At 41.5% G+C, this 27,182-nt stretch overlaps 1 protein-coding gene across 5 annotated transcripts in view; it reads right to left on the bottom strand.

Moving 5' to 3' along the window:
- The window catches only part of SRGAP1 (SLIT-ROBO Rho GTPase activating protein 1), a 182,060-nt gene that overhangs the window by 81,013 nt on the left and 73,865 nt on the right, over positions 1-27,182 (bottom strand). For all 5 annotated transcript variants that reach the window (XM_077265163.1, XM_077265165.1, XM_077265167.1 and 2 more), the window contains exons 2-3: positions 18,738-18,933; positions 2,323-2,485 (exon numbers count right to left, since the gene is read on the bottom strand). In XM_077265163.1, coding sequence (XP_077121278.1) covers positions 2,323-2,485; positions 18,738-18,933 — 359 coding nt within the window. The remainder of the gene's footprint in view (positions 1-2,322; positions 2,486-18,737; positions 18,934-27,182) is intronic.

Below are 27,182 nucleotides of genomic sequence, written 5' to 3'. Positions count from 1 at the left end.
GCATGACAGCTTGTAAACACTTTTTGTAGCCAGCCAAGTCTTTCAATTCTTGTTTTGAGGGATTTGAGTGCATGTGCAGTAGCTGCTATCGGTGTCTTCTGCTGGTCCGATAGCTGCTACTGAGCATGAGCCTCCTCTAAGCGCAGTAGGAGCTCAGAGATAGTCATCTTGGAGGAGGAATTTTTTTTCTTCTACTCCAGTAAGTAGCTATGGGATCAGCAGCCTCCATGAGCTCCATACATTTGGGAGACTCCCCAAATGTACGGAGGAATGTGCTGTGGTCACAGAAGACCAAAATTGACCTTTTTGGCCACCAAATTAAACACTATGTCTGGAGCCAAACAAATACAGCTCATCACCCCAAGAACTCCATCCACACAGTGAAACATGGTGGTGGCAGCATCATGCTGTGGAAATGTTTGACAGCAGCAGGGAAAGGGAAAATGGTCCTACTCGAGGGGAAGATGGATGGTGTGAAATACAGGGATACTCTTGAGCAAAATTTGTTTCAGTCTGTCAGTGATTGGAGACTGGGACAGATGTTCACCTTCTAACAAGACAATGTTCCAAAGCATACTGCTAAAGCAACACTCGAGTGGTTTAAGGGGAAACGTGTAAATATTTGGTGTGGCTTAGTCAAATACAAGACCTTAATCCAATTGAGAATCTGTGGTCAGACTTTAAGATTGCTGTTCACCAAAGGAAACCATTTAACTTGAAGGAGCTGGAGTAGTTTTGCTTAAGGAATGGGCAAAAATCATAGTGGCAAGATGTGGAAAGCTCATATAGACTTATCCAAATTGACTTGAAGCTGTATTTACCACAAAAGGACATTCTAAAAAGTATTGACTTTAGGAAGAGAATAGTAATGCACACTGAAGTTTTCGGTTATTTTGTCTTATTTTTTGTTTGCTTCACAATAAAAAGAAAACCAAACGTAAATGACATCGGCAGTCATAGAAACAGTGAGCCCCCAAAAACCCGTTATTTGGACGCCTGGATTGACCTACGCCAGCATATAAAATATTTTCACCACAAATCTATAGTACAGGCCAATAATAAAATTAATCAATAGGTTTGAATGGGATATTTAATGTACTATAAAGTGGACAAGGTAGAGAAAGTGGGCAAAGTAGCTAAGGTGGGCGAGGTAGCTAAGGTGGGCGAGGTAGCTAAGGTGGGCGAGGTAGCTAAGGTGGGCGAGGTAGCTAAGGTGGGCGAGGTAGCTAAGGTGGGCGAGGTAGCTAAGGTGGGCGAGGTAGCTAAGGTGGGCGAGGTAGCTAAGGTGGGCGAGGTAGCTAAGGTGGGCGAGGTAGCTAAGGTGGGCGAGGTAGCTAAGGTGGGCGAGGTAGCTAAGGTGGGCGAGGTAGCTAAGGTGGGCGAGGTAGCTAACGTGGGCGAGGTAGCTAACGTGGGCGAGGTAGCTAACGTGGGCGAGGTAGCTAAGGTGGGCGAGGTAGCTAAGGTGGGCGAGGTAGCTAAAGTGGGCGAGGTAGCTAAAGTGGGCGAGGTAGCTAAGGTGGGCGAGGTAGCTAAGGTGGGCGAGGTAGCTAAGGTGGGCGAGGTAGCTAAGGTGGGCGAGGTAGCTAAGGTGGGCGAGGTAGCTAAGGTGGGCGAGGTAGCTAAGGTAGGCAAGGTGGCATTTTTATTTTATTTTTTTAGGAAGAATTGCTCACATCTGCCTATCTCCCACGATGGGGTCTTAATGGTTTGCACACTGCAAGAATGGTGATAATGGTGACTGTCAGACTCCCATCAAGCAGAATATCCATTTACAGACAATTATCACTATAACCTGCTATTTGCTGGGTATAAAAAAACCCTGCAGTGTGTAAATGTAACACTACTTTAGGAGAAACACATTGTATGCTGGTGATAAGAGGATCTAATCCCATGTGGTCCACTGAAATATGTTGCTGTAACAAAACAGACAAATCTTATAACTTTTGGCCCTTTCCACTACATTGTGTTCATTATTTCAAGGATACATGCAAACATAAAAGCATCAGTCATCATAATACAGTTTTCAGATAATTTGGTACAAATCATTTCATAATAATTACATTTGAAAAAAAAGGTAACATGTTAAATTATGATTTAAAAAAATAAAAAAATAACGTTCATTGCATTACCATTACAGGTATCTGGAATTGTCAGTCACGGGCTAGATCCAGCATTGTATCATGGTTTACATTTATAACAGAACTCATGACTCAAATGAGAGCAGATCCTAACAGACATTAATCACAGCAGTGAAAATAGTTGGAGGAGCTCAATATGCCATACAGCGACATGATGGTTGGATGCTGGAAGACACCATACCTTTTTGAACATCCTTGTGGAGTCCTCACTAATCTGCATGAACCGCATTATAACGTTGTTTAGGTAAATATCACTCAGCGTTGCGTGATCTTTGCTTTCTCTTCTCACTTGGTTCAAAAGTAAATACCAGCAATTCACCGGGGACAGCAAATTCTGGTCTTTCCTATGAAGAACAATTACACAGAATTAGCAAATAAGGTGATATGCATCAAAGTTAATAACTGGATTAATATCTCTGAACTGAACATACTCTTAATATTGACATTGCAACACCAAGAAAGAAAAGTAATGGAATTATGGAAATCACAGAAATGAAATACACGTTATTGATATACAAATGATGAAAAGAAACATCAAAATAAAAATATAATAAATACAAATCTTAATTTATTCAACATGAGAGCTACGATCAGATATATATGCACTTACACACCTTGGCTGCAATCAATTAGGTTATTTAAAGAAGTTGCCCACTACTTGGACAATTTGTTGTCATACCCCTCGCTTGGCCCTGATAAACCTAAAGAAACCTATACTCGCCTCCCGTGCCGCCGCCGTTCCCGTGGTGTCAGCACTTGCTCTCCCTCCTGGGGCTCTCGTGTGGTGCTGGGTCACATGAAGCCAGCGCCCAATCAACGCCTTCGGACAAATCGAATATGAAGAGGAAGTCTGGGATCAGCTGCAGCTCGGACTTCCTCTTCATGATCGATATGTCTGAAGGCGGAGGACAGTGACTCCAGCACTGATTGGGCGATGGTTGTCACAACACCACACGAGAGCCCCAGGGAGAGCAAGTGCCGACACCACGGGAACAGCACCGGCAAGTGAGGCGAGTATACATTTTATTATATTGTGTGGGCCAAATATTTTGATCAAGAAGAGGTTGTCCTAGTAGTGAACAACCCCTTTACGGTTGTATGAGGAATGTTCTGCCATGCTGAATGCACTTGAGCATGCAAAGACACCTCTGAACTCCCTGTGTAACTGTCAACGATTTACGCCCCAGATGCAATGGGAGAAAAGTCTGGAAACACTGCAGGCCATGGCTGCATGCTTAGACCATGCTGGCTGCTCACAGTAACATAAGCAACATTGGACATGGTGTTGCGGTGTTAAATGGCCATACCACTGGTTCTACCACCAAACCAATGTAATGCAGAACTATTAATGTGGAATGAAGACTAAAGGGGTCTGGTTACCATACATTATGCCATTCCACATCATAATCCTGGGAGTAGGACTCACGCGAAGTTCCCATTTAAGTCCCACTTTATGACGTTGCCTATATGGTCTCCATACCAATCTCCAGCTATCACTGCATCCAAGACAAAAGCGGGACTCAACACTGAAGAGGATAGTCCTCTATTCCAGTTCCATTGTCATCTTGTCCTGCACCATGATAGCTTTTGAGAGTAGGTGGTGAAATTAGGTCAATAGTTCACTTATAGCTGGACGTTTAGCTCATAGCGTAAATATGCGCAAACAACGTCTGATGGCTTGTGTAGACTCTGATGCCAAAGAGTTGGCATGTGACATCTAATTTCACATTCTCCGTGACACCAAGACACATGTTGCTCCTGCTTCTGAGAGCTGCCTGAAAGACCCAAACCATGGCCTGCATCGTCTCTGGGCTTGCACATCTGGGATGTTATTGGTTTGCAACTACAAAGGGAGCCGTCAGCAGCGGATCCTGATGATTTGTGTGCCCATTGCATTGCGTGAAACAGTACATTCCTCAGACAACCATTAATAACCTCATTGATAACACGCCAAGGTGTGTAAGCGAGTCTATTTCTGTGCATGATGCTCATACTGGAGATTGAATATAAATTGAGATGTTTTGAAAAATAAGTTTCCATTTTTTATCATTTGCATATCATTAGTATGTCTATTAATACTGTTATTTCCATAATTCCACAACACTTCTTTCTTGGTGTTGCAACTGCAATGCTGAGGAAAGTTTATTCTACAGAATATAAACAGTAACTAGAAATTGTATACAAAGTTATCATTCTAGCTACAACGAATACTATTACCTACAAATGTAATTACTACTTTAGTGAAGTGAATGGATTTTAGAGCACAGTTTGCAAAGATATCAACTATAAGTTGCTTTTAATGGCTATACATGCTGTCGCAACCAAACTATTGTTATATTGCTCCAAATGCATCTAAAATAAATCAAAATTTACAATAAGAAATATTACACAATTTTGTTTCTACAGTTCTAATGCAGAGTTATATGTCTCCATGGTAACATAAACAAAGCCTGTAGTCTAATCCTGCACTAGTACTATCTTTCACCTTTTCATTGATTTTCCTTATGCAATCAAATTTACAGTAACAAATTGGGAAAAGATGAGACCAGGTATGACTACAGTATCCACCTTTATAGGGTTTGCTTGTTTGTTTGTGGTCTGTTACTAAGGCGATGCACAGGTCTGCAGACCAAAATTAAAACCTGTTGGAAAGTTGCATAATGTATTATTTTACAAAAAAGGAGACAATAGATCACATTTACATGGGAAAGTGGACATATGCTTTAAGCAACATCATTCCCTATCAGGTCAACTATGAAACCTGACAGATATTTACAATTATTTCCTTAATAGCAATTTGTCACTACAAATCAAGGGTTTTTTTTTTAATGTAAATTATCATGCTCTGATCTGGTCAAAGGTCACTGTGCAGAAAGTGGGAGGTGGTGAGCTGTGACACAACTTGCTGTGAATGGCGGATTCTGATTTGTTTCCTGTATATAGAGGTGTAATGTCACTGCAATCCTGCCTGCAATGATGAGACTGCATTACTACAGGCCAGCGTGAAAACAGCAAGACTTCCGGTTTATTGTATTTTATATAGACACACACTTAATATTATACACACACAGGTATATGGAAAATCAACGTAACCTGATTTAGACAATAGGACCCTTTCTGATTGCACATTACTTAGAGAATTTTGCATTGAAATCTAGGTTACAACTATAAGTTCACACTAGGCGTTTTTGCAGCACGTTTTTATTTGTGCGTTTTCTTATGCAAATTTTCATCTGCGTTATAGAGTACCAGTAAAGCCTATGAGATTTCAGAAATCTCATGCACACAGCTTGTTTTTTTTTGGTCATCAGGATTTTGTGCTTTGTATGGTTTTTTTTGCACAATGGAGAAGGTCACTTCTATCAGCACTTGCGACCCACTGAAATGAATGGGTAGTGAAAAAAACGCATCAAAAACACAGGTATCATGTTTTGCAGCGTCCTATAGACTAGGACTCTTTTTCAACACTCAACTTTATCAGCATGCACAAGAGGCAAATCTAGCATGCCAAAACCTCCGCAAAAAAAAGAAAGAAAAAAAACGCAGCATTCTGCAGCTTTCTCCTGCCAAGCCATCAGGTTTTGCTGAAGAAAAAAATAGCCAAGTGTGAACTTACCCTAATATGTGAATTAATGAGCCTCCAAGAAGTAGAACATTTGTATGAAAAATACATTTTTCAGGCAGAAATGTTTTAATCCACTTAAGTTATTGGCTCTTTAATCATGATTGTATTTTTTTTCACTTATCTATAGAATTATAAAGGTTTTAGTTAAGATAATCAGTATAGGCTAGACCTGCGTAAATGGCGGACAGGAGGCCATATCTGAGCCTCCTTCCTCACGCTGCACAGACAAGAGCAGTCCATAGCAGGCAATGGGGTTAGGCGAGTAATTTTATTTATATCTAATTTAAAGATCCGCAAATTTATGTAAATTGTATGTCATCATTGATGCATATTTCTAAATCTAGTCATGTATTTAAGAATCCTGCACTCTATTAGATGTGAAGATAGTGAGGTTCACTAGACAATCTAAAGTGTATAATATTGTAAGGTTTCCGTCTAATACCATAGATGTTCGTCAGACATAAGGGTTGTAGAGCAAGGGAGATAGATAGGCGTAATAAACGACATGAAGGCGCAAGGTGTATGGTGATAGATGTCAGGAAATCCACCTCTCAGGTGGTGTCGGTGATAGCGGTCACCATACACTGCATGCTTTCTCATCATTTATTACACATTTCTCCCCTATTCCTTATAGAATCCACATGTCTGACGAAAGGTCTATGGTGCTAAATGGAAGGGGTACAACATTATACACATTTAATCTATATATCTATATCTCTCTCTCTCTATATATATATCTCTCTATATATATATCTATATATCTCTATATATATATCTATATATCTCTCTATATATATCTATATATATATCTCTCTCTCTCTCTCTAATATATATATATATATCTATATATATATATATATATATATATATATATATATATATATATATATATCTATATATATATATATATCTATATAAATATCTATATCTCTCTCTCTCTCTCTATAATATATATATATATATATATATATATATATATATATATATATATATATATATATATATTCTATATATATATAATTGTCTAAGGGTTTTTCTGTCTGTCTGCCTGTCTGTCCTGGAAATCCCGCATCTCGACCAATCAGCGACGGGCACAGTATCAACGTAGATGTCATAATGGTTGCCATGGCGACGATGTCATAAAGGTTGCCTCGACCAATCAGCGACGGGCACAGTCTGCCACGAATTCTGGAATCATCATTGTCCATATACTACGGGGACATGCATATTCTAGAATACCCGATGCATTAGAATCGGGCCACAGTCTAGTATGTGTATATATATATATATATATATATATATATATATATATATATATATATATATATATATATATATATATATATATATATACACACACACACACAGTGGGGCAAAAAAGTATTTAGTCAGTCTGCAATAGTGCAAGTTCCACCACTTAAAAAGATGAGAGGCGTCTGTAATTTACATCATAGGTAGACCTCAACTATGGGAGACAAACTGAGAAAAAAAAATACAGAAAATCACATTGTCTGTTTTTTTATCATTTTATTTGCATATTCTGGTGGAAAATAAGTATTTGGTCAGAAACAAAATTTCATCTCAATACTTTGTAATACATCCTTTGTTGGCAATGACAGAGGTCAAACGTTTTCTGTAAGTCTTCACAAGGTTGCCACACACTGTTGTTGGTATGTTGGCCCATTCCTCCATGCAGATCTCCTCTAGAGCAGTGATGTTTTTGGCTTTTCGCTTGGCAACACGGACTTTCAACTCCCTCCAAAGGTTTTCTATAGGGTTGAGATCTGGAGACTGGCTAGGCCACTCCAGGACCTTGAAATGCTTCTTACGAAGCCACTCCTTCGTTGCCCTGGCGGTGTGCTTTGGATCATTGTCATGTTGAAAGACCCAGCCACGTTTCATCTTCAATGCCCTTGCTGATGGAAGGAGGTTTGCACTCAAAATCTCACGATACATGGCCCCATTCATTCTTTCATGTACCCGGATCAGTCGTCCTGGCCCCTTTGCAGAGAAACAGCCCCAAAGCATGATGTTTCCACCACCATGCTTTACAGTAGGTATGGTGTTTGATGGATGCAACTCAGTATTCTTTTTCCTCCAAACACGACAAGCTGTGTTTCTACCAAACAGTTCCAGTTTGGTTTCATCAGACCATAGGACATTCTCCCAAAACTCCTCTGGATCATCCAAATGCTCTCTAGCAAACTTCAGATGGGCCCGGACATGTACTGGCTTAAGCAGTGGGACACGTCTGGCACTGCAGGATCTGAGTCCATGGTGGCGTAGTGTGTTACTTATGGTAGGCCTTGTTACATTGGTCCCAGCTCTCTGCAGTTCATTCACTAGGTCCCCCCGCGTGGTTCTGGGATTTTTGCTCACCGTTCTTGTGATCATTCTGACCCCACGGGGTGGGATTTTGCGTGGAGCCCCAGATCGAGGGAGATTATCAGTGGTCTTGAATGTCTTCCATTTTCTAATTATTGCTCCCACTGTTGATTTCTTTACTCCAAGCTGGTTGGCTATTGCAGATTCAGTCTTCCCAGCCTGGTGCAGGGCTACAATTTTGTTTCTGGTGTCCTTTGACAGCTCTTTGGTCTTCACCATAGTGGAGTTTGGAGTCAGACTGTTTGAGGGTGTGCACAGGTGTCTTTTTATACTGATAACAAGTTTAAACAGGTGCCATTACTACAGGTAATGAGTGGAGGAAAGAGGAGACTCTTAAAGAAGAAGGTACAGGTCTGTGAGAGCCAGAAATCTTGATTGTTTGTTTCTGACCAAATACTTATTTTCCACCAGAATATGCAAATAAAATGATAAAAAAACAGACAATGTGATTTTCTGTATTTTTTTTTCTCAGTTTGTCTCCCATAGTTGAGGTCTACCTATGATGTAAATTACAGACACCTCTCATCTTTTTAAGTGGTGGAACTTGCACTATTGCTGACTGACTAAATACTTTTTTGCCCCACTGTATATATAGATATATATATATATCTATATATAAAATTGTCTAAGGTCCACTTCCTTCTGTTTGTCTGTCTGTCCCAGAAATCCTGCATCGCTGATTGCTCACGGCTAGCTGTCGGGGCCCTGGATGAATCTGGGGGCCCATTTGTCCCCCACACTATGGGGCCTGTGAGTTAGGGGAGCCCTCTCCCCGTTTCCTGCAGCTCCAGTGTCTTCAGCATCTTCTCTGTGACATCTCAGGACAGAGGGCACAATGACATCACTACAGTGCGACCTCTGTACTGAGCTGCACTGAGGAGAGTCAGAAGACGCTGATGGGACCGGAGCTGCAGGGAACAAGGAGAAGTAAGTATTTGATTTTTTTATGTATGTATGAAGCATGATATGGGACCCATTAAACTGCATGGATCATTATATGGTGCCCCTTATACTGTATGGAGCAATATATGAGGACGTTATATACTGTATAGAGCAATATATGGGGCCTATTATACTGTATGAGGCATTATATGGGGCCCATTGTACTGTATAGAGCATTCTATTGGTCCCATTATGTCCAATCTCTCCAATCAGAGACAGGCATAGCCCGGCTGCGAATTGGCCCCTCCCTACTCCCCCTCCAGTCAGCGCCCACATAGCGTTTTAGCAGTCCGTTAAACAGACTGCGCTACAGCGTGGCATAATGCGGTGTAACGCAGTCCATTAACGCTGCCATTAACCCTGTAAGTGTGACCAACTGTTTACTATTGATGCTGCATATGCAGCATCAATAGTAAAAACATATAATCTTAAAAATAATAAAAAATCATTATATTCTCACCTTCCGGCATTCCGCGGCAGCCTTTCCCGCTCCTCGCGACGCTCCGGTCCCAAGAATGCATTGCGGCAATGACCCCAGATGACGTAGCGGTCTTACGAGACCTGTACATCATCACGGGTTACTGCCGCAATACATTACTGGGAACGGAGCGTCGCGAGGAGCATCGCGAGGAGCATCGCTAAAGGCCTTGGCTGGATCCGGGGGCTGCCGGAAGGTGAGTATATAACTATTTTTTATTTTAATTCTTTTTTTAAACAGGGATACTGCGCGGGCTGTGCTCCATACTGCGTGGGCTGTGCTCCACACTGCGCGGGCTGTGCTCCACACTGCGCGGGCTGTGCTCCACACTGCGCGGGCTGTGCTCCACACTGCGCGGGCTGTGCTCCACACTGCGCGGGCTGTGCTCCACACTGCGCGGGCTGTGCTCCACACTGCGCGGGCTGTGCTCCACACTGCGCGGGCTGTGCTCCACACTGCGCGGGCTGTGCTCCACACTGCGCGGGCTGTGCTCCACACTGCGCGGGCTGTGCTCCACACTGCGCGGGCTGTGCTCCACACTGCGTGGGCTGTGCTCCATACTGCGCGGGCTATGCTCCATACTGCGCGGGCTGTGCTCCACACTGCGCGGGCTGTGCTCCATACTGCGCGGGCTGTGCTCCATACTGCGCGGGCTGTGCTCCATACTGCGCGGGCTGTGCTCCATACTGCGTGGGCTGTGAGACTCTTTCGCCCTGGGCCCTCAAAAACTTGGAGCTGGCCCTGGCTTCACTGAATGGTCGCGCCTGGCCGGCCGCGAACAATCAGAGACAGACTCCGTCCGGTCACAAATTGGCGCAGGATTTGAACCACGCTTCGCTAATTGGTCGCGCCCAGCCGAATCCTGTGTATTCAATGTATTATTCTAAAATCTTCATAAATAAACTACATACATATTCTAGAATACCCAATGCATTAGAATAAGGCCACCATCTAGTTATCTAATAAACATCACTATATACGCATGTAATGGTGCCGGACTCTCTGTACCAGGTGGGACCCTATCCAAGCGCCTGAATTCCAAAAATGCAGTTTCACCTAATTTATAGATTTAAAAATATTCCGGTTTTTAATATTCTATATCAGTAAGGAAATAGGATTTCCTAGTAAGGTAGTTATGGAAATAAAAATGAGAAGAAATCACTAACTTGGGAAAAAGAAATATTCATGACTGACATTACGAGATGAAGTATGCGAGATCGTTCATTGATACCTACGGTAATTCTGAGAGCATGGAAAGAAAAAAAAAATCAAAGGACTTGAAAAGGAAATTCGGTCAAATCGTTCTGCCAATATGTCATAGATACACATAAAATCATATTTATGTAGTCTGATCATACAGCTGCACTGATGTCCAAAGCAAGAGAGGTCTATGTAAGAAAACCTGATGAAACATTCTAGGCTCACTGTAGCCATTTTACTCTTTTTATACAGGTTACAATATTTTAATGCAAATGTTCCAAATATTAAACACAGTGATGATTGTAAAGAGATGCTTCCAGAGTTCTTTGCAGAATTAGGAATGAATTCCAACAACCATCTAGGAGCCAGGCAGCATTTTACACAATGCATAAAGCTCACCAATACTCCTGGGGCTGGATGGAATTAAAGCACATTATCTATCGGTACGTTACAAAATCGGAAACTGCTCTCATTATAATGGAGGTTGTTAGAACAGTACAGGTTATTTCAGTCACTATCCTGCGGTTTTGAAATGAGATGTTCAAGAAGCACATGGAGGTAATGTTCAGGTTTGGATATATTTTTACTTGGCCCCCTAGAGCTAGAACAGAGCCTGTAGCTGCAGCACAGGGATATGGTTTATTAAATGTTGCTCATCCAAACAGATTTTATATTGAAACTCAAGAAAAAATAAAAGAAAACCAAGGGGAGACAAAAGTATCACCTAAAGTCACTTTAGCAACAATGTCCAGGTAATATGGTTGGGGATGGTGCCTGCACTGGAGGTGTACTCACCTTTTGTAGTAGGTGATAGCTGGATACTACAGTGTTCTCTCTGGTTCAGACCATCTGACAGTGGACAGCAAGTAGCTCAGCAGAAGGAGGCAGTTATTATAGGGTGCAAAAGGGCTGCCTAAGGGGCACCCCAGGTCTATAATGTGTTCACCTATCAGCAGGGTCTAAAAGCTGGTAATTCAGTAACTCAACAAGCAGTCCATCAAAGGCTCAGTGAGCCTTAGGTGCCCATAAGTTCATCAGTTCTCCTTCCATGGACCACTTTTGGCATTTCACGCTCAGACCTAAATCTGTGCCCAATTTGGCTCTGCATAATAAAAACATCCAAGGAGAAGTTCAATTTTGTAGATATTCTGACCTAGTCATCCAAGAACCATAATGTGGCCCTTATGAAACTCGCTTAATATAAAGGCTCAATGTATATACCCCCAAATAGTGCCACTAAAAACAAAAATCCATATACTACTAGATTGACAGAAAAATTAAAAAAAAGTTACAGCTATTGTAACCCAGTGGGGTACTTACCAGATTAAAATATATTTTATAGGAAAAACTTCTACAAACAGTGAGTAGTCCAATATCTTGCCCTAATTACATGCAAATAAATATTTTAAACATAGTCTTACAATTTAATATTCTATTTATAATCTATTGCCATTAATCACTATTTTCCAGGACTCCCCTAAGTTGGACGGGAAAAGAAGTGAAAATTGAGGTGTAGAATTCCAGGAGAGTGCTGTCATCATTGGAAGAAAATTAATTCTAAGTTGATGATGTTTCTAGATGCTGCACTTTTTTGATGCAGATGCATATATCAGCTTTCAGCTCCGGACCAGATCCTTTGTCAGGTGTATACGTGAGGTTATACGCTGAAGGCGTTTTAAAGCCCCAATTAGAGGGTAAAAACTAAAATGGTTTGGAGGTGGATCCCAATGTGGTAGTGTGGAAATATAGTATTCCTACAACAATGAAGATAATAAAAAATCATAACCTAGTGACAATTCAACTTTGGCCAACCTCATAATATTAGTGATTGTATTTTACAATATTTATTTTTATTGTAATTACGCAGATTTTATATATTTTCCTATCTATGTAATGGTATTTATATTGCCTCGTTCTATATTTGATCCCCATAGGTCTTATTATTTACACATTTTAAACTACTATCATGTTGAGATCCCAACCACACTACCTCGTGGGGATTCACCGCCAAAACGTTTACATTTTCACCACCAAATGGAAGCTTTAAACCACTTGCCGCGTGTAACCACGCATACCCAACTAACAAAGGCTCTGGTCCCCAGCTGAAAACTGGTTTGTGCACTTGCAACAATTAGGCCGGGTGCACACAATCCGGAAGTGGCAGCACTTGGGACACAGCGCATGAGAAATTGACATGCTGTGGTCAGGAAAGACGTGCCGCACAGCCGTCTCTGCGGGCATCTGTGGACGCATAGTGGGCATGGGATTCCTTGGAATTCCATCCACTATGCTGCAACATGTGGCCACTGCGGGTTTAACGCGGCATTAGTATGCAGCTCCAAGCTCGCAGCAATTACTGATCATGTGCACATACCCTAAAGTATCCGGAGTGGTGTCTCTTCCCTGCCACTAGTAATAATCTTACCAGTCGTTGTCTTCTGTTATCAGCGCCACCACGGTCGTCTCCTGCAGTTTATGACTTGCCGGATCACTCCAGTGTTTGCCTGAAACCAGAACTCTATTCAAGTCTATGACAGCTAGAACGAGACCCTCCTACATGCATTGAGAGCTTGTGACCGATATCTGTCACTTAAAAGTTGTGGTGTCTGGTAAGTGTAATGCAAGGAAACTTACATTAGTGGCACCACTCCAGTGCTGAAATAAAGAAAAATGCTGGAGTGGTGCTTTAAATGTTACGAAGTGTGTATAAATTGAGGAAAAAAATAAAAAACTCACAAATTTAACATTAGGATCAATATTGGGTACTAGTATCACACAGAACATGAAAAATTCCTCCATGTTTTATATTATTCCCAAACTGGAAGTACTGAGCCCTGAGTGTATTTTCATAAATATCGTTTTCTTGGACAGAGAAAATGAAACAGATTTTCTTAACAGACACTTATGTCACTGTAATAACTGTGAAGTCGGAGAATGTGCCATATGTCCTAAACCATTATAACAGACACAACATGGAGCGGAAACGAAAAGTGTTATGCCAGGCTGCGTGCCAACTCTATCACACTAGAAAACACTAGTAACATATCACATGAAGATCTACATTTAGGAAAAAGCAGAAAATGAACCGATATCAAATACACACACAAAAAAAAAGGCCAACTACCTGTTGTACAAACAGCGGTGCCCCGGTGTTTTGTGTTGAGCACCACTACAAGCGAGTGCCTGTAGCGTAAAACACCTTCACAGATCTCTTATGTGTGCCACCTTGCGTAATACAGAAGAGTCTTCTAAAAAAAAAAAAAAAAAAAAAAATGGCAGGAAACAGCGTTACTGATCCTGCTGCTGCCCTCGTCAAGAGGACAACCTTCCAGTTACTGGTCAGACAAGACACCACAAAAATGACTTCACCCTTATTTACTTGACTGCTTATGGTCATGCAGAACAAATCAGCAGGAACTTAGGTCATGTTCTTCAGCCCATGTTTGGACAGCTGCTTAGATCTGTTTTAATAATGTAAAACTGCTTCAGATGAACAGTTATTGAGGTTATGAGGGAAATTTCAGCAGGTTTAACATCGTTCAAAAACAGTTATGGATGGGATTTATTCACTATTTCAGCAAATTGGGCAATTCAAAAAAATAGACCTAGCTCTCTGTGGCCCAGATGACTTTTCTAAAAGGCCTGCAGGATGCCAAATTACTAAAAAGGCCGATATTTAACATGTAACCCTAGACAGAATATTTAATAACATCTGTTTGTCTACCATCAGTGTCTTCTTTCTTTGTAAGAACATTATTTGGTCTTCAGGGCAATGATTCAGATAACCAAGGCAGGAATCAAGTCAAAGTTTAGTCACACGTTACTGGGTCAGTTGGGGTTTCCATATGAATTGCTGAAAAACAGGATTCAGTTATATCCGCCCGCCATGGATGTCAATGATCGCTTTGTGATCTGTCTGCCTTTTTGAAGTGAAGTAAAAGTGTGGTTGACTGCGCTGTTGTGCCTGCCTCAAAACGGAGGACACTGCCCAAAGTAAGATCAGACTAAGCACAAAGTGACCCCTGATGATGGATAAGCTTGAATCCAGTTTTTCAGGGCTTTAGATGGAAACTCCAATGGAGTCACTGATATGTCGCTAAGAGGTGCACATAATGTGAACGTAGCCTGACAGCAATCACATCCCTGTGTAGGAACAGTCTACGCTGGTGATCATTATGGTGGCCAACTGCAGAACTATCAAATTAGCAAAATAATGGCAGTGACACTGTATTAGAGAAATTAGCAAATTTTTCAAATTCTAAAATGGAACTTTTAAAAGGCAGAAACGATGAACGGTTTCACACCAACGGCGACACTCATGTCTCTGTCCCAAACACTCGCTACCCTGCTGCTTGCCATGCATCCTGACTGTATACATTAATCACCATCACTTACATACACAGTCACTCTCACACACGTGCCATCACTCAGACAATAAATACGTACATAAATGACAAGCAGACAATAGCAAATAAAAGTGAGCAGCTTACTTGGCACAACAGAAGCTACAGTTTTAGAAAAGCTAAATCTGGGGTGGAAACAATTATTGGGCTTTTCTCTCTTCCCTCGCAATCACAGAACTGTCAGACAGCTGGCTAATGCGGCCGTCAAGAGAAAGTAACTGTCACTAAATAAGCATGGGATCTTCTCAATGTGTTAGTAATTTGGAAGGAGACTTGCTCCCAAAGGCTTGTTCTCGCAAACAAGATCTAAATGTGATAACTGCTCCCAGGTAACAAAAGATTAAGCAGCTAATGTCTGGATAAAATTCCACTAATCCGGCCCAAAGCCCCAGACATCAGTCAGTCATTCAGTCTACCCAGAACCCCAAGTGGGGAAAGTAGGTGCGGTAATACGGTTTGTATCCTAAAGGTAAGATATTTTCAGTAACTGGACAAGCTGAATAGTGAACATTTTTTAGAAAGTTGATATCTAGATCAGCTGTCAGTTTCCTTCCTCCATGCAGGCATCAACCTGCAGAAGTACACAGAGATGCAGCAAGCACTAACCATGCTCACTCTCGTACTATTGGATCGGCTGTACTACACAGTTTGTGCACGGTGCACCAATGTTGGTTTATTAAAGGGAATCTGGCATCAAGTTTTTGCCATGTGCTCAGAGTGCTGAATGATGTAGGGCTGAGACCCTGATTCCAGCAGTGTGTCACTTAATGGGCCATGTGTTGTGGTTTCAATAAATTCAGTGTTTTATAAGCAGGAGATTATCAATACAGGACTAGGTATCATGCCTCCTAGTCAACTGCTCTGCAAAGCCATGCCCCAAGCACTGATTGGCAGCTTTCTGTCAATGTACAAGTACAGAGAAAGCTGCTAATCAGTAATGTGGGTGGGGTGATACAGGGCTCAGCATTCTGAGCAATGCTTGATCTAAAAAGTGATTGTATCACAATGACAGCATGCAGACCAGCAAACGATATGCCTATAATCAGAGTCTCTCTCAAAATAATGATGCTCTCAGATTACATAAAACCTGCTGACGGATTCCTTTAATTGCTATATCTGAAATGAAAGGTGTTGTCTCATCGGAGACAAAGATCAGAATATGATCACCATCTGCTCCCGGAATGGTCTATGCTCCATTGTCTTTATGAGACACCTTTAGGCTACACCATAGGATGATGGATGAGATCTAAATGGATTTTCTGCTACATTATCTGCTATTCAAATTGTACCTTCGCTTGTTTTTTTTTTTTTTAAATATGTTCTTACTCCTTTACAAGTCCTTGGTCTCTGGGTCCTGAGACTCCAACTGCTTGCTCAGAAACTGCTCAGGAGGGTGCTGGTCAGCAGGCAAAAGTGCTCTGCTCCTGTATGAGCATACTCACAAAGCAAAGTACGGGCTCACACATTTTATTGAGCACTCACGTGTTCTCCTGCGTATTTTGGCTGCACAAAAACGCATTTTACAGTTCCCTTAAAGAGGCTGTCTGCTATATCATTGATGACCTAACCTCAATATAGGTCATCAATATCAGATCGGTTGGGGTCCGGCACCCCCACTGATCAGCTGTTATAGTGTCAACGGCCGGATACTGCACATCCACCTCCTATTTATTTGTTAATAAACTATTAACAGTTTTTGCTTACGTGTATCCTAATCCTGTATTGTAATACATGCACTGTGCACATAACATTAGGTAAGGTGGTAAATCCCAGACAACTTACAAAGGAGGCGCTTATATATATATTTCAATGGAATAAACTTTAAACCCTAAACCATAATACAATGGTGACCTCAAAGAGAAGTTATGTCATGACCGGAGGGAGGTGTACGTTAACAAAACAAACTTGTATATCACCTTCTAAGTCGTTCACAAAGAGCTTTGTAAGGACATAGAAGTCAGTCAAGGGTCAGAGGAATGCAGCAAAGCAATGGGAAGGCGGCATGGAGACACATATTCAGCCAGGTATTAGGGAAGAATTAGAACAATTCATGCATGGCACTTTTCATTCAGCTGTTGTTTCTTCAAGGATGTCTAGTATTTACAAATGCAAGTCATAGTTTGGTCAGCAGCTGGCCGCTGACAATCTGATGACAAGTGCAATGCGCCTCGAATAGCTCCAGCAGACATCTCATTATCCGCGCACCCTGGGGTTGTACAGCACGACACGCCACTTCTCTCAGGCGCATCTCTGGAAACCTCTCCATGTCCAAACAGCTTTAGGGCTGGACTGGTGTACGGACCTAAGACCCCTGAGTAACAATTAGAACGGAGGCCCAAATAGAATTCCATCTCCCATGTGGTTCATTTATCTGCAAAGCTGAATACTCAAAACACACAAAAAGATGGCCGTAAAGGTTGATTTGTGAAAGTTAGAGTTTTGGACAATGCCATGAAGTTAAAAAACAAAAACAAATTGTTCTCCCATTGTTCTTTACCAAGATTTGTGGCCTAGTTTGGAATTCTACTTTTCAACAACTGCACCCAAGAAAAAAAAACAACAACATGGCAGATGCACAATTATCTGCCAAATAAGCTCAGCAGCCGCTGGAGCTCCTATATTACAGACCTGATTTATGATGAGGTCCTAAATCTAAGGCAGATAAGAACACTCGCTCCTGTGATAAAACAGGCAGGGAAATGTGTCACCTAGGAAAGTAGTAGCTACCAGCTCCTGATGTTTCCTCTGTACACTCACTTATCATAAGTGGCTCATGATTCCTCCCCTGGCCATGTGCTTTGGAATGTGCAACCATGAAATGAAGCAGCTCTGCATGGTCGCACAGAGCAAACAACAGTATATAGCAAGGAGACATTTGTAAGATTATCTCAGCATAGGAACTTTTTTTTTTTTTTTTTTTAACACATCCAATGGTGGAGCTTCATATTATTCCAAAATCTATAAACTAAAATATACTTAGTCCATGAGTAACCTCCCTTTAGGGAATCTGCCACCCCTCAGGATGTATAGGACCTATTAATATGGGCATACAGGTAATTGAAATGTTACACTTGTCCTACTTGTAAGCCTCATATTAGTGGTCTTGTTGCTGAGAAATGTTATATTCTGTCTTTATGTTAATGATTTCTTCCAGGCTCCAGGGCGTGCAGTGCCCACAGGAGGGAAGATGAGGTATGTATTTCTGAGGGAGGGCAGGGCGCAGGATTCCGGGGCCGTAACTGACACTGACGGGAGAAGGTAAGTATTACAATGATGACAGGGGGCAGGGATTTCTTCCAAGCACTTCTCAGCAACAAAACCATTAATATGAGGTATACAGGTAGGACTAGTGTAACATTTCTATTACCTGTATGCCCATATTAATAGGTCATATACGTCCTGGGGGGTGACAGATTCCTTTTAATTTGCAATGTAAATGACCATCATTCCATAATATTTGCCAAATGATGGAGGTAAATAAGTCACAAGACACAAACCTAAAAGAGCAACTTCTACAACCAACATCCATAGTAACTAAGGAAAAAGATAGGTAAAATGTTTACTTGTATTGTTGGTGATCTTTTGTGCTTCTGGTCTTAGCCATAAATCTTTCTGCAAGCTTTTCCAGATTCCGGGAATACTCCATTTCAATTTCTGCTTTCTTGCGGAAGAAGTCCTGAAGGTCCTGAAGGAGCTGAACTCTCATTTCAGTTTGTTGCTCCAAGCATTTTTGTTGTTCAACCAGCTGAGCTCTTATCTCTACAAAATAAAGCAAATAAATATGAATCCTTGGATCCAATGCAAAGTTCATTACAACATTACAAACTGGATATTACACTCAGATCAGAAAATGTATAAACAGAAGGGATTGGATCATTTGTTAATCAACCTGTAGCTTCAGAAGAAGAAAAAAAAAGAAAGAAGGGGGGGACTGATACAAGCTGTTAATTAAAACACTGTAAACTAGAGATAGGAGCTGTTTGCCAATTTGTTAAGAATTTAGTCAGCAGCTTCATCTTTTCTCATGACAATAAAAGTCTGACAATACAAGTAGCTTTCCCCCCCATCTCTATCACACAAACTGTGCTCTTCATTTTACCAATGACCTAAGAGCAACCTCCTTCATAAGACTATCCTCCTATTCCCATTTCCAAGAATTTTCTCAAGCCTTTTCAATGGATTGCGCTATCCCAGAGAAATTGATTTCCAGTATCGGTAGTTTTAAGTGTGTCCTAAAAACACATCTCTTTAGGCTACCTTTCTACTTTCCCTATCGTTTCAACTCCCCTAATTCTTAAGAAGCAGATCAATTCATCTAACAGTAAAACCCATATATCCTGTATCCCAATGCCCTGAATTTCTGAGCACACACAAATACTTGCTGGATGAGGCTTTTATGAGAACGACCTTTCTTTCCTTATTGTTAAAGATTACGGACACACATTTCTTCCTAGAATGTAAGCTCCTGTGAGTAGGGCCCTCACTCTGTTGCTTGAATTATTGAATAGTTTGTTGCTCTCCAATGGTCCATTTCATGAATGAAAAAGTCCTGCGCTATGTAAATGAAAGGAAGCCAGCCATACCATTCCTGCTGCCCAAAACATGGGCAACATGTATCAGAGCCTGGCTGCAGGAAGCCTTGAGAGACACATCCATCTCTGACAGAGTCGCAATCCACATCCAGCTCTGAGAGAGGGTCGCGAGTCACATCCAGCACTGAGAGAGGGTCGCGAGCCACATCCAGCACTGAGAGAGGGTCGCGAGCCACATCCAGCACTGAGAGAGGGTCGCGAGCCACATCCAGCACTGAGAGAGGGTCGCGAGCCACATCCAGCACTGAGAGAGGGTCGAGAGCCACATCCAGCACTGAGAGAGGGTCGCGAGCCACATCCAGCACTGAGAGAGGGTCGCGAGCCACATCCAGCACTGAGAGAGGGTCGCGAGCCACATCCAGCACTGAGAGAGGGTCGCGAGCCACATCCAGCACTGAGAGAGGGTCGCGAGCCACATCCAGCACTGAGAGAGGGTCGCGAGCCACATCCAGCACTGAGAGAGGGTCGCGAGCCACATCCAGCACTGAGAGAGGTTCTCTATAGGGTTGAGGTCAAGGGAAGATGGTGGCCACACCATGAGTTTAACTCCTTTTATGCCCATAGCAGCCAATGACTCAGAGGTATTCTTTGCAGCATGAGATGGTGCATTGTCATGCATGAAGATGATTTTGCTCCTGAAGGCACGTTTCTGCTTTTTATACCATGGAAGAAAGTTGTCAGTCAGAAACTCTATATACTTTGCAGAGGTAATTTTCACACCTTCAGGAACCTTAAAGGGCCCTACCAGCTGTTTCCCCATGATTCCGGCCCAAAACATGACTCCTCCACCTCCTTGCTGTTGTTGCAGCCTTGTTGGGACATGGTGGCCTTCCACCAAACATCCACTACTCCATCCATCTGGACCATACAGGGTTGCTCGACACTCATCAGTAAACAAGACTGTTTGAAAACTAGTCTTCATGTATGTGTGGGCCCAATGCAACCATTTCTGCGTGTGAACACTGTTTAGGGGTGGCTGAATACTAGGTTTATGCACCACAGCAAGCCTTTGAAGGATCCTACACTTTGAGGTTCGAGGGACTCCAGAGGCACCAGCAGCTTCAAATATCGGTTTACTGGTTTGTAATGGCTTTTTAGCAGCTGCTCTCTTAATCCAATGAACTTGCCTGGCAGAAACCTTCCTCATTATGCCTTTATCAGCATGAACATGTCTGTGCTCAGATTCAGCCACAAATCTCTTAACAGTACGATGATCATGCTTAAGTTTTTGGCAAATATCTAATGTTTTCATCCCTTGACCAAGGCATTGCACTATTTGATGCTTTTCGGCAGCAGAGAGGTTTCAAGTAACATGGGAAAGAAAAAAGATCTGTGGCCTGCTTAATAATGTTGGAACATCATTTTTAAGTAGTTTTCCTTTAAATAGAATCACCTGGAAAACTAATTATCACATGTGTTTAAGATTGATTTCAGTGATCCATTGAGCCCTGAGACACAATACCATCCATGAGTTTATTTGAAAAACAAAACAATTCTTTATGACACTTAAATCCAATTTGCATAATAAATTGGAACGTGGTGTATAACAACAGTCAAAGCTTTTCCACAGAAGCAGTGTACCAAGATCCAAGGGTTCTCACAATCTCCTCCTTCAGTATTCTCCCATCAAGCACTCCCACCAAACTGTCGTATCCAGCTTTAAGCACCGCCTCTGACCTTTAGTATCATCCTGTCTCCAGCACACCATCTTTAAATTATCTCTAAACCCCTAAGATATGTGCATCCAGATCTGCTCTTCTGTGCCAGACTACTCACAAAATTCACCATTTTGAGATGCGCTCTTCTTAGCTCTTTGCTAGACCTGGAGCTAATGCACCAAGCTAGCAGACAGCCGCGAGCCACAATTCAAGAGATCGTAAGCCACATGTGGCTCCCGAGCTACAGGTTGGGGATCCCTGCTCTAGAGTTTCAGGAACAATATAGTTAGAAGATATAAAACGGGACTATAGGCAAAGATGTGACTCTAGGTATAGATGTGTCTGTCCGCTTTTCCCAGGTGATTGAGACGTCTCTCCCTTATGTGTACTTGTACCTGGAGTGGTGCAAGAAGCCGCCAGCCGGGAAGTAGCATCAGACTAGCCTCCTCTCTATCTATGGTTCCTAACCAGATCTTCCCGCATTTCAGAGAAAACTACCCCTGACTTCAACTGTGAAGTCAAGTTCTTATTCATGCTGCCCCAAGGTTTAGGCATGAATCGCATGACTGGTTGTTTTTAAGATTATCATTATTACATTATAATAATTGTATGGCATTATACGGCTTAGGAACAACCAAATGTCTGTAAATGAGCATTCCAAATATTAACACACCAAGGCACACAAGATTTACTGTAGCATAGAAAATGACATCCAAAGTGGGTGGCCCCCTTATAAAGCGATGCCAGCTACGCAAACCACATATGACTGAGTTTTACATTACATCGAAAGCCTAAATAAACAGAATCATCTACACAAAAGAACACACCTAATACACTGAATATAGCTCATGCATTCCTCACCAGTGCAAGAAGGAGCAAGTCCCATCTCTTGTCATTGCAAAAGTGTTTTGAAGAGATCAGAACTGTTAACTACGACTGACTTCAGAGGTTTTAAGGAAAAAAAGAAAAAGATCTTATTTCCCTTTTTCAATATGCCAACTGTCACCTTACAGCTTAGCATTTGGTAGCTTTCATGTAGTGGTTGTATTTCTAAAATAAGAGGTTCGGCAGCAATATAGAGAGGCCCAGTCTACTTTCAAAAACAAATTACCATAATTATACAATCTGTCCAAGAGCAGAGCATTCTTGTCTTAACTGATTGAGCAAGTTTTGACCTTAACGGGAACCTGTCAGCAGGATTGTGCACAGGAACCTACAGTGTCAGGTCGGCGCCGTTATACTGATTACAATGATACCTGGTGATGAAATCTGTCTTATGGTTGTTGTTAATCTTTATTTTCAGTTAATGAGATTTTCATGCTCCGGGGCGGCCTGTGGGGGGACTTCATGTAGTGATCTGCTTACATTCATCCTTATGGCAGGTCACTCATATTTCACTGACCTGCCCCCTATTTTACATAATGCATATGATATTGTGGGGTTAAAGAATTAAAAAAAAAACAAAAACAAAAAAAACGTCAAAATGGCACAGACGCTGTAGCATGATACAATAGCTAATATGCCTTATGTTTATACTACTGTGGGGTTAAAAGAAAAAAACAAAATTATCTTCAACAAAATGGTGCCTGCACAGTAGCATCTATGACATTCCGATAGATGCTACTGCGAAAGCGCTGTCACTGGTGCCATTTTGCTGTAGAAAAATATTTGGCTCCATCAAAATGACGCCAAAGGCAGCGCTTGTGCAGTAGCAACCATCAGAAAGCGCCACTGCCATTTTGCTAGAAAAAAAAAAAAATTGGCTGCAGCAAAATGGCGCCGAAGCTTGCGAAGTAACATCTATCGGAACACTACAGATGCTACTGCACAGGTGCCATTTTGATGAAGATCATTTTTTCTAACCCCACAAAAGTATATGCATTATGTAAAATAGGGGGCAGATCAGTGAAGGATCAGTGGCCTGCCATAAGCCATACAGAGTAATATCTAAGCAGAGCACCACGAAGCCCTACCCACAGCACCAGAGTCCCATTAACTGAAAACTACAAATAAAGATTAAACAACCACAAGATTCCATCACCAGGTATCATTGTAATCAGTATAACGGCGACGACCTGACACTGTCTGTAGGTTACTGTGTACAATCTGCCGATAAGTTCCCTGTATGACCAGGCCAATTTTTACAATTCTGACCACTGTCAGAACGCTTCAATGGATCCCAGTGATTCGGTTTTCTCGTGACATATTGTACTTCATGATTGTGGTAAAATGTGTTCGATATGACTTGCTTTTATTTGAGAAAATATCACAATTTTGGTGAAAATTTTGAAAAAAAAAAATTGCAATTTTCAAAATTTCACTCAAATGTCATTTTATTTTGTGAGGATGTTAGAGGGGTTAAAATTTTAGCAGAAATTTTTCATTTTTTCAATAAATTTACAAAACCCGTTTCTTTAGGAACTTATTCAGATATCAATGGACTTTGAGGGGTCTGTATAGTGGAAACTCGTCAAAAGTGATAATATTGTAAAAACCATATGACGATTAGTGTTGAGCGCAAGTGCTCAAGTTTGCATCAGGTGCTCAGGTATGGAACGGAGCATCGTGGGTGCTCGAGTGACATGTTTTGCAGCTGTTAGACACCCCCCCAAAAAAAAAAACATGTGGGGGATTGCCTGCCATACATGGGCAATCCCTGCATTTCTTTGGCTGCCTAACAGCTGAGAAACATACGGGGTGGGGACTCTGACATATCACTGGAGCACCAGATGTAAACTTGAGTAGTGAGCACTTGCGTTCAACACTAGTCGTCCGTCATAGTCATCTTTTTTTCTTTATTTTTCTTTTTTTTTAACTTTTGAAAAAAAAAAAAAAAAACCCTAACCCCAACCGCAATAACAAAGAATGAAGGAAATAAAAATTATAAAATAAAAAAAATAATAATCTGACTAAGGGGATGACACAGGGATGATTTACTAGATACTGGGCTTTTGATTACTGTATGAGGTTATGTGCACACGTTGCGGAAAGGTGTGCGGATTTTTCCGCACTGATTTTGGTAAATCCGCAGGAAATCCGCACTGTGGATTTACCACAGTTTTTGTGCGGATTCCACCTGCGGTTTTACACCTGCAGATTCCTATTGAGGAGCAGGTGTAAACCGCTGCGGAATCCACACAAAGAATTGACATGCTGCGGAATAAACATTGCAGCGTTTCAGCGCGTTTTTTTCCGCAGCATGTGCACTGCGGATTTGATTTTCCATAGGTTAAAATGGTACTGTACAACACATGGAAAACTGCTGCGAATCCGCAGCGGCCAATCCGCTGTGGATCCGCAAAAAAATCCGCAACGTGTGCACATACCCTTAGACAATGATCAAAAGTCTGGAACTAAAAGGAAAATTCCCTGCGGGTGCTGGCCGGCAGATCTTCACGGGCCGGGAGATAGAGCAGGTACTGAGGAAGGCTTGGAGACATCATTTCTCTCTCCTCTGACATGTTGCATCAGGTCAGAAAAGATAGAAATGATTTTTATGGGTTAAAACCATGTGCTCCAGTATCTTGGCAGGTCATTGTTTGAACAGATTTGTAAATACGTAAATCCAACTCTTTCAGTATATACACACAAAAGTTGAGGCAAAACCAGATAGAAGGATTACAAATTCATATAAAAAAAAAAAAAAAAAAGCATAAAAGAAAACAAAACAACTTAGCTTTTGGTTGATACCTATTGTTTCTCATCCTTAGCCAATAAACATGCTCACTTGGTTGGTTTGCGCTTATACATGCGCTTTCAAGGGTTAGAGGGGAGCGGACAGCACTGGAGCAACGTATACACCACACACATTAGATGGTTGGCTACCAAAACTAGCAGGTACGGTCTGAACCCCCCTCCTGCCATTTGGAGTATGGCTTACACTAATCATAGTATATCACCACTACCATTTACAAATATTTTACAAAAACTACATCAGAGAGTGGGAGGAAAACATAACAAAAGGCTACATCTGAAAAAAAATTAAGAAAAACAAAATGACAGAAGTCAATGGTTATATATTGACCAATTAATCAACACTTGGGGAAAATAGTCAAGATCATACTTGTTGGCTGAAATGCTTTCCTAAATCTATGACCAGTGAAATGTAGTTTAGGAAGGACAATGAATACTTACTTTTCCGGCTCCTGATTTTCACTACATGTTTATCATTTTGCTACTATACACTGTGTTGTTACAGAGTAGATGTTACTGAGCTGGCCATACATGAAACAAGGAGTCACACTCTTATGTTACTATACTACACCCCCAAATCCCAACAAGAGCCATGACATTTGTTTTACCCAGTATTCCTTTACTGCTAGACTACCTCTTTAAAACAGGTATTTTCCAGTTATTAAATTGTTTTTTTTTTAACCTGCTGTTCTCCTGCCATAAGAGCTTTTATCTTTTATAACCTAGTGTACAAATTGTTTCCATGGAGCTCAGCCACTAGTGCCTTCCCATATCCTTGCACACTATGTGCAGTAGTTATATTCCAGGAGACGAGTTAACTCTTAACATACCAACCACCTCTCTCCAGCCCATTTTTTTCTATACAGTAGTTAGATGCTCACTTATTTCCTCCCTCTCAGCTCCTGACAAGCTCCTTTTACTCGCCCTGTGTAATCACAATCCCCCAGCATTTAACAAAACTACAGCTCTACTAATCACAAGAATGGTCTCTCAAAAAGCAGTGCCCACCCTCCCAGAAACCAGGAAGTATGGAGCTGCTCAAGAAACATCTTGAGGAGATTATACAGGTATTCTATACCAAAACACCTAATTATGACAGCTTGGCCGTGCATCCCCCTTTTCAGGAAAAAAAAAAAAAAAAAGATACTGCTCCAAAAATAGTATGCTGATTCTCTAAAATAAATGAGGTGATGTTGATGGAGTTACTGACCGCTACAGCTAATAATTCTTTTATAAAACTTTGTTTTACTGGCTCTATTTTTCCTCTGCCGAGTACTCGGGCACATATCGAAGATCACTGAACAAGGACCCTTTGGCCCTTTTCACACGTCAGTTTTTTGCCGTCAGTCACAATCCGTTGGCTTGACGGATCCGTCGCAGATTGTGAAAAACTGATGCGACTGATCCGTTTTTGGATGGATCTGACTAGCAGATCTGGTTAATTGGATCGGAGCATGCTCAGTTAAAAAAACCCAAATCCATCGCCGGATTCCATCATTAGACAAATCCGGCACCATAAGCTTCCATTCTAGCAAACTACGGACGGCGACCGATCAGTCGCTGTCTGTTTGTTCGACGTACACAAAAACGTTACTTTGTTCATTGTCTCCGGCCGCCGGACAAACAATTTTTGACAAATCCGGCGAACGACAGATGAAATGTGAGGCCATCCGTCGCAATCCGTCCCTAATACAAGTCTATGAGAAAAAACAGATCCGGCGGTATTAGTTGCCGGATCCGTTTTTTTCAAAATTAGACGGATTGCAACTGATGGCAAAAAACTGATGTGTGAAAGGGGCCAAAGTCTGATTAACACCCTCCCCCCTCTGTTGCTCTGCCTTTCTGTGCTTTCTCTACTTCTCTATTTGCTTCTCTCTTGGTTTACATCTTATATTTGGTTGATGTTATAGAGTAACTTTAAATTAGGTAGTTTTATTGTATAATTGTTGCTAAGAATTTGGAATGACTAAAGACGTCAATATTGAGTTACATTCCTTATGACTACCTATATAGACATTGTATTACGTTACTTGCTGCTATTTACGAATGTATAATGAATAGGTTT

This window comes from Ranitomeya variabilis, chromosome 5 (genome assembly GCF_051348905.1).
Source record: "Ranitomeya variabilis isolate aRanVar5 chromosome 5, aRanVar5.hap1, whole genome shotgun sequence".
Classification (NCBI taxonomy): domain Eukaryota; kingdom Metazoa; phylum Chordata; class Amphibia; order Anura; family Dendrobatidae; genus Ranitomeya; species Ranitomeya variabilis.
Note: the sequence above shows the minus strand (reverse complement) of the source record. Positions and strands in the feature narration are given on the sequence as shown.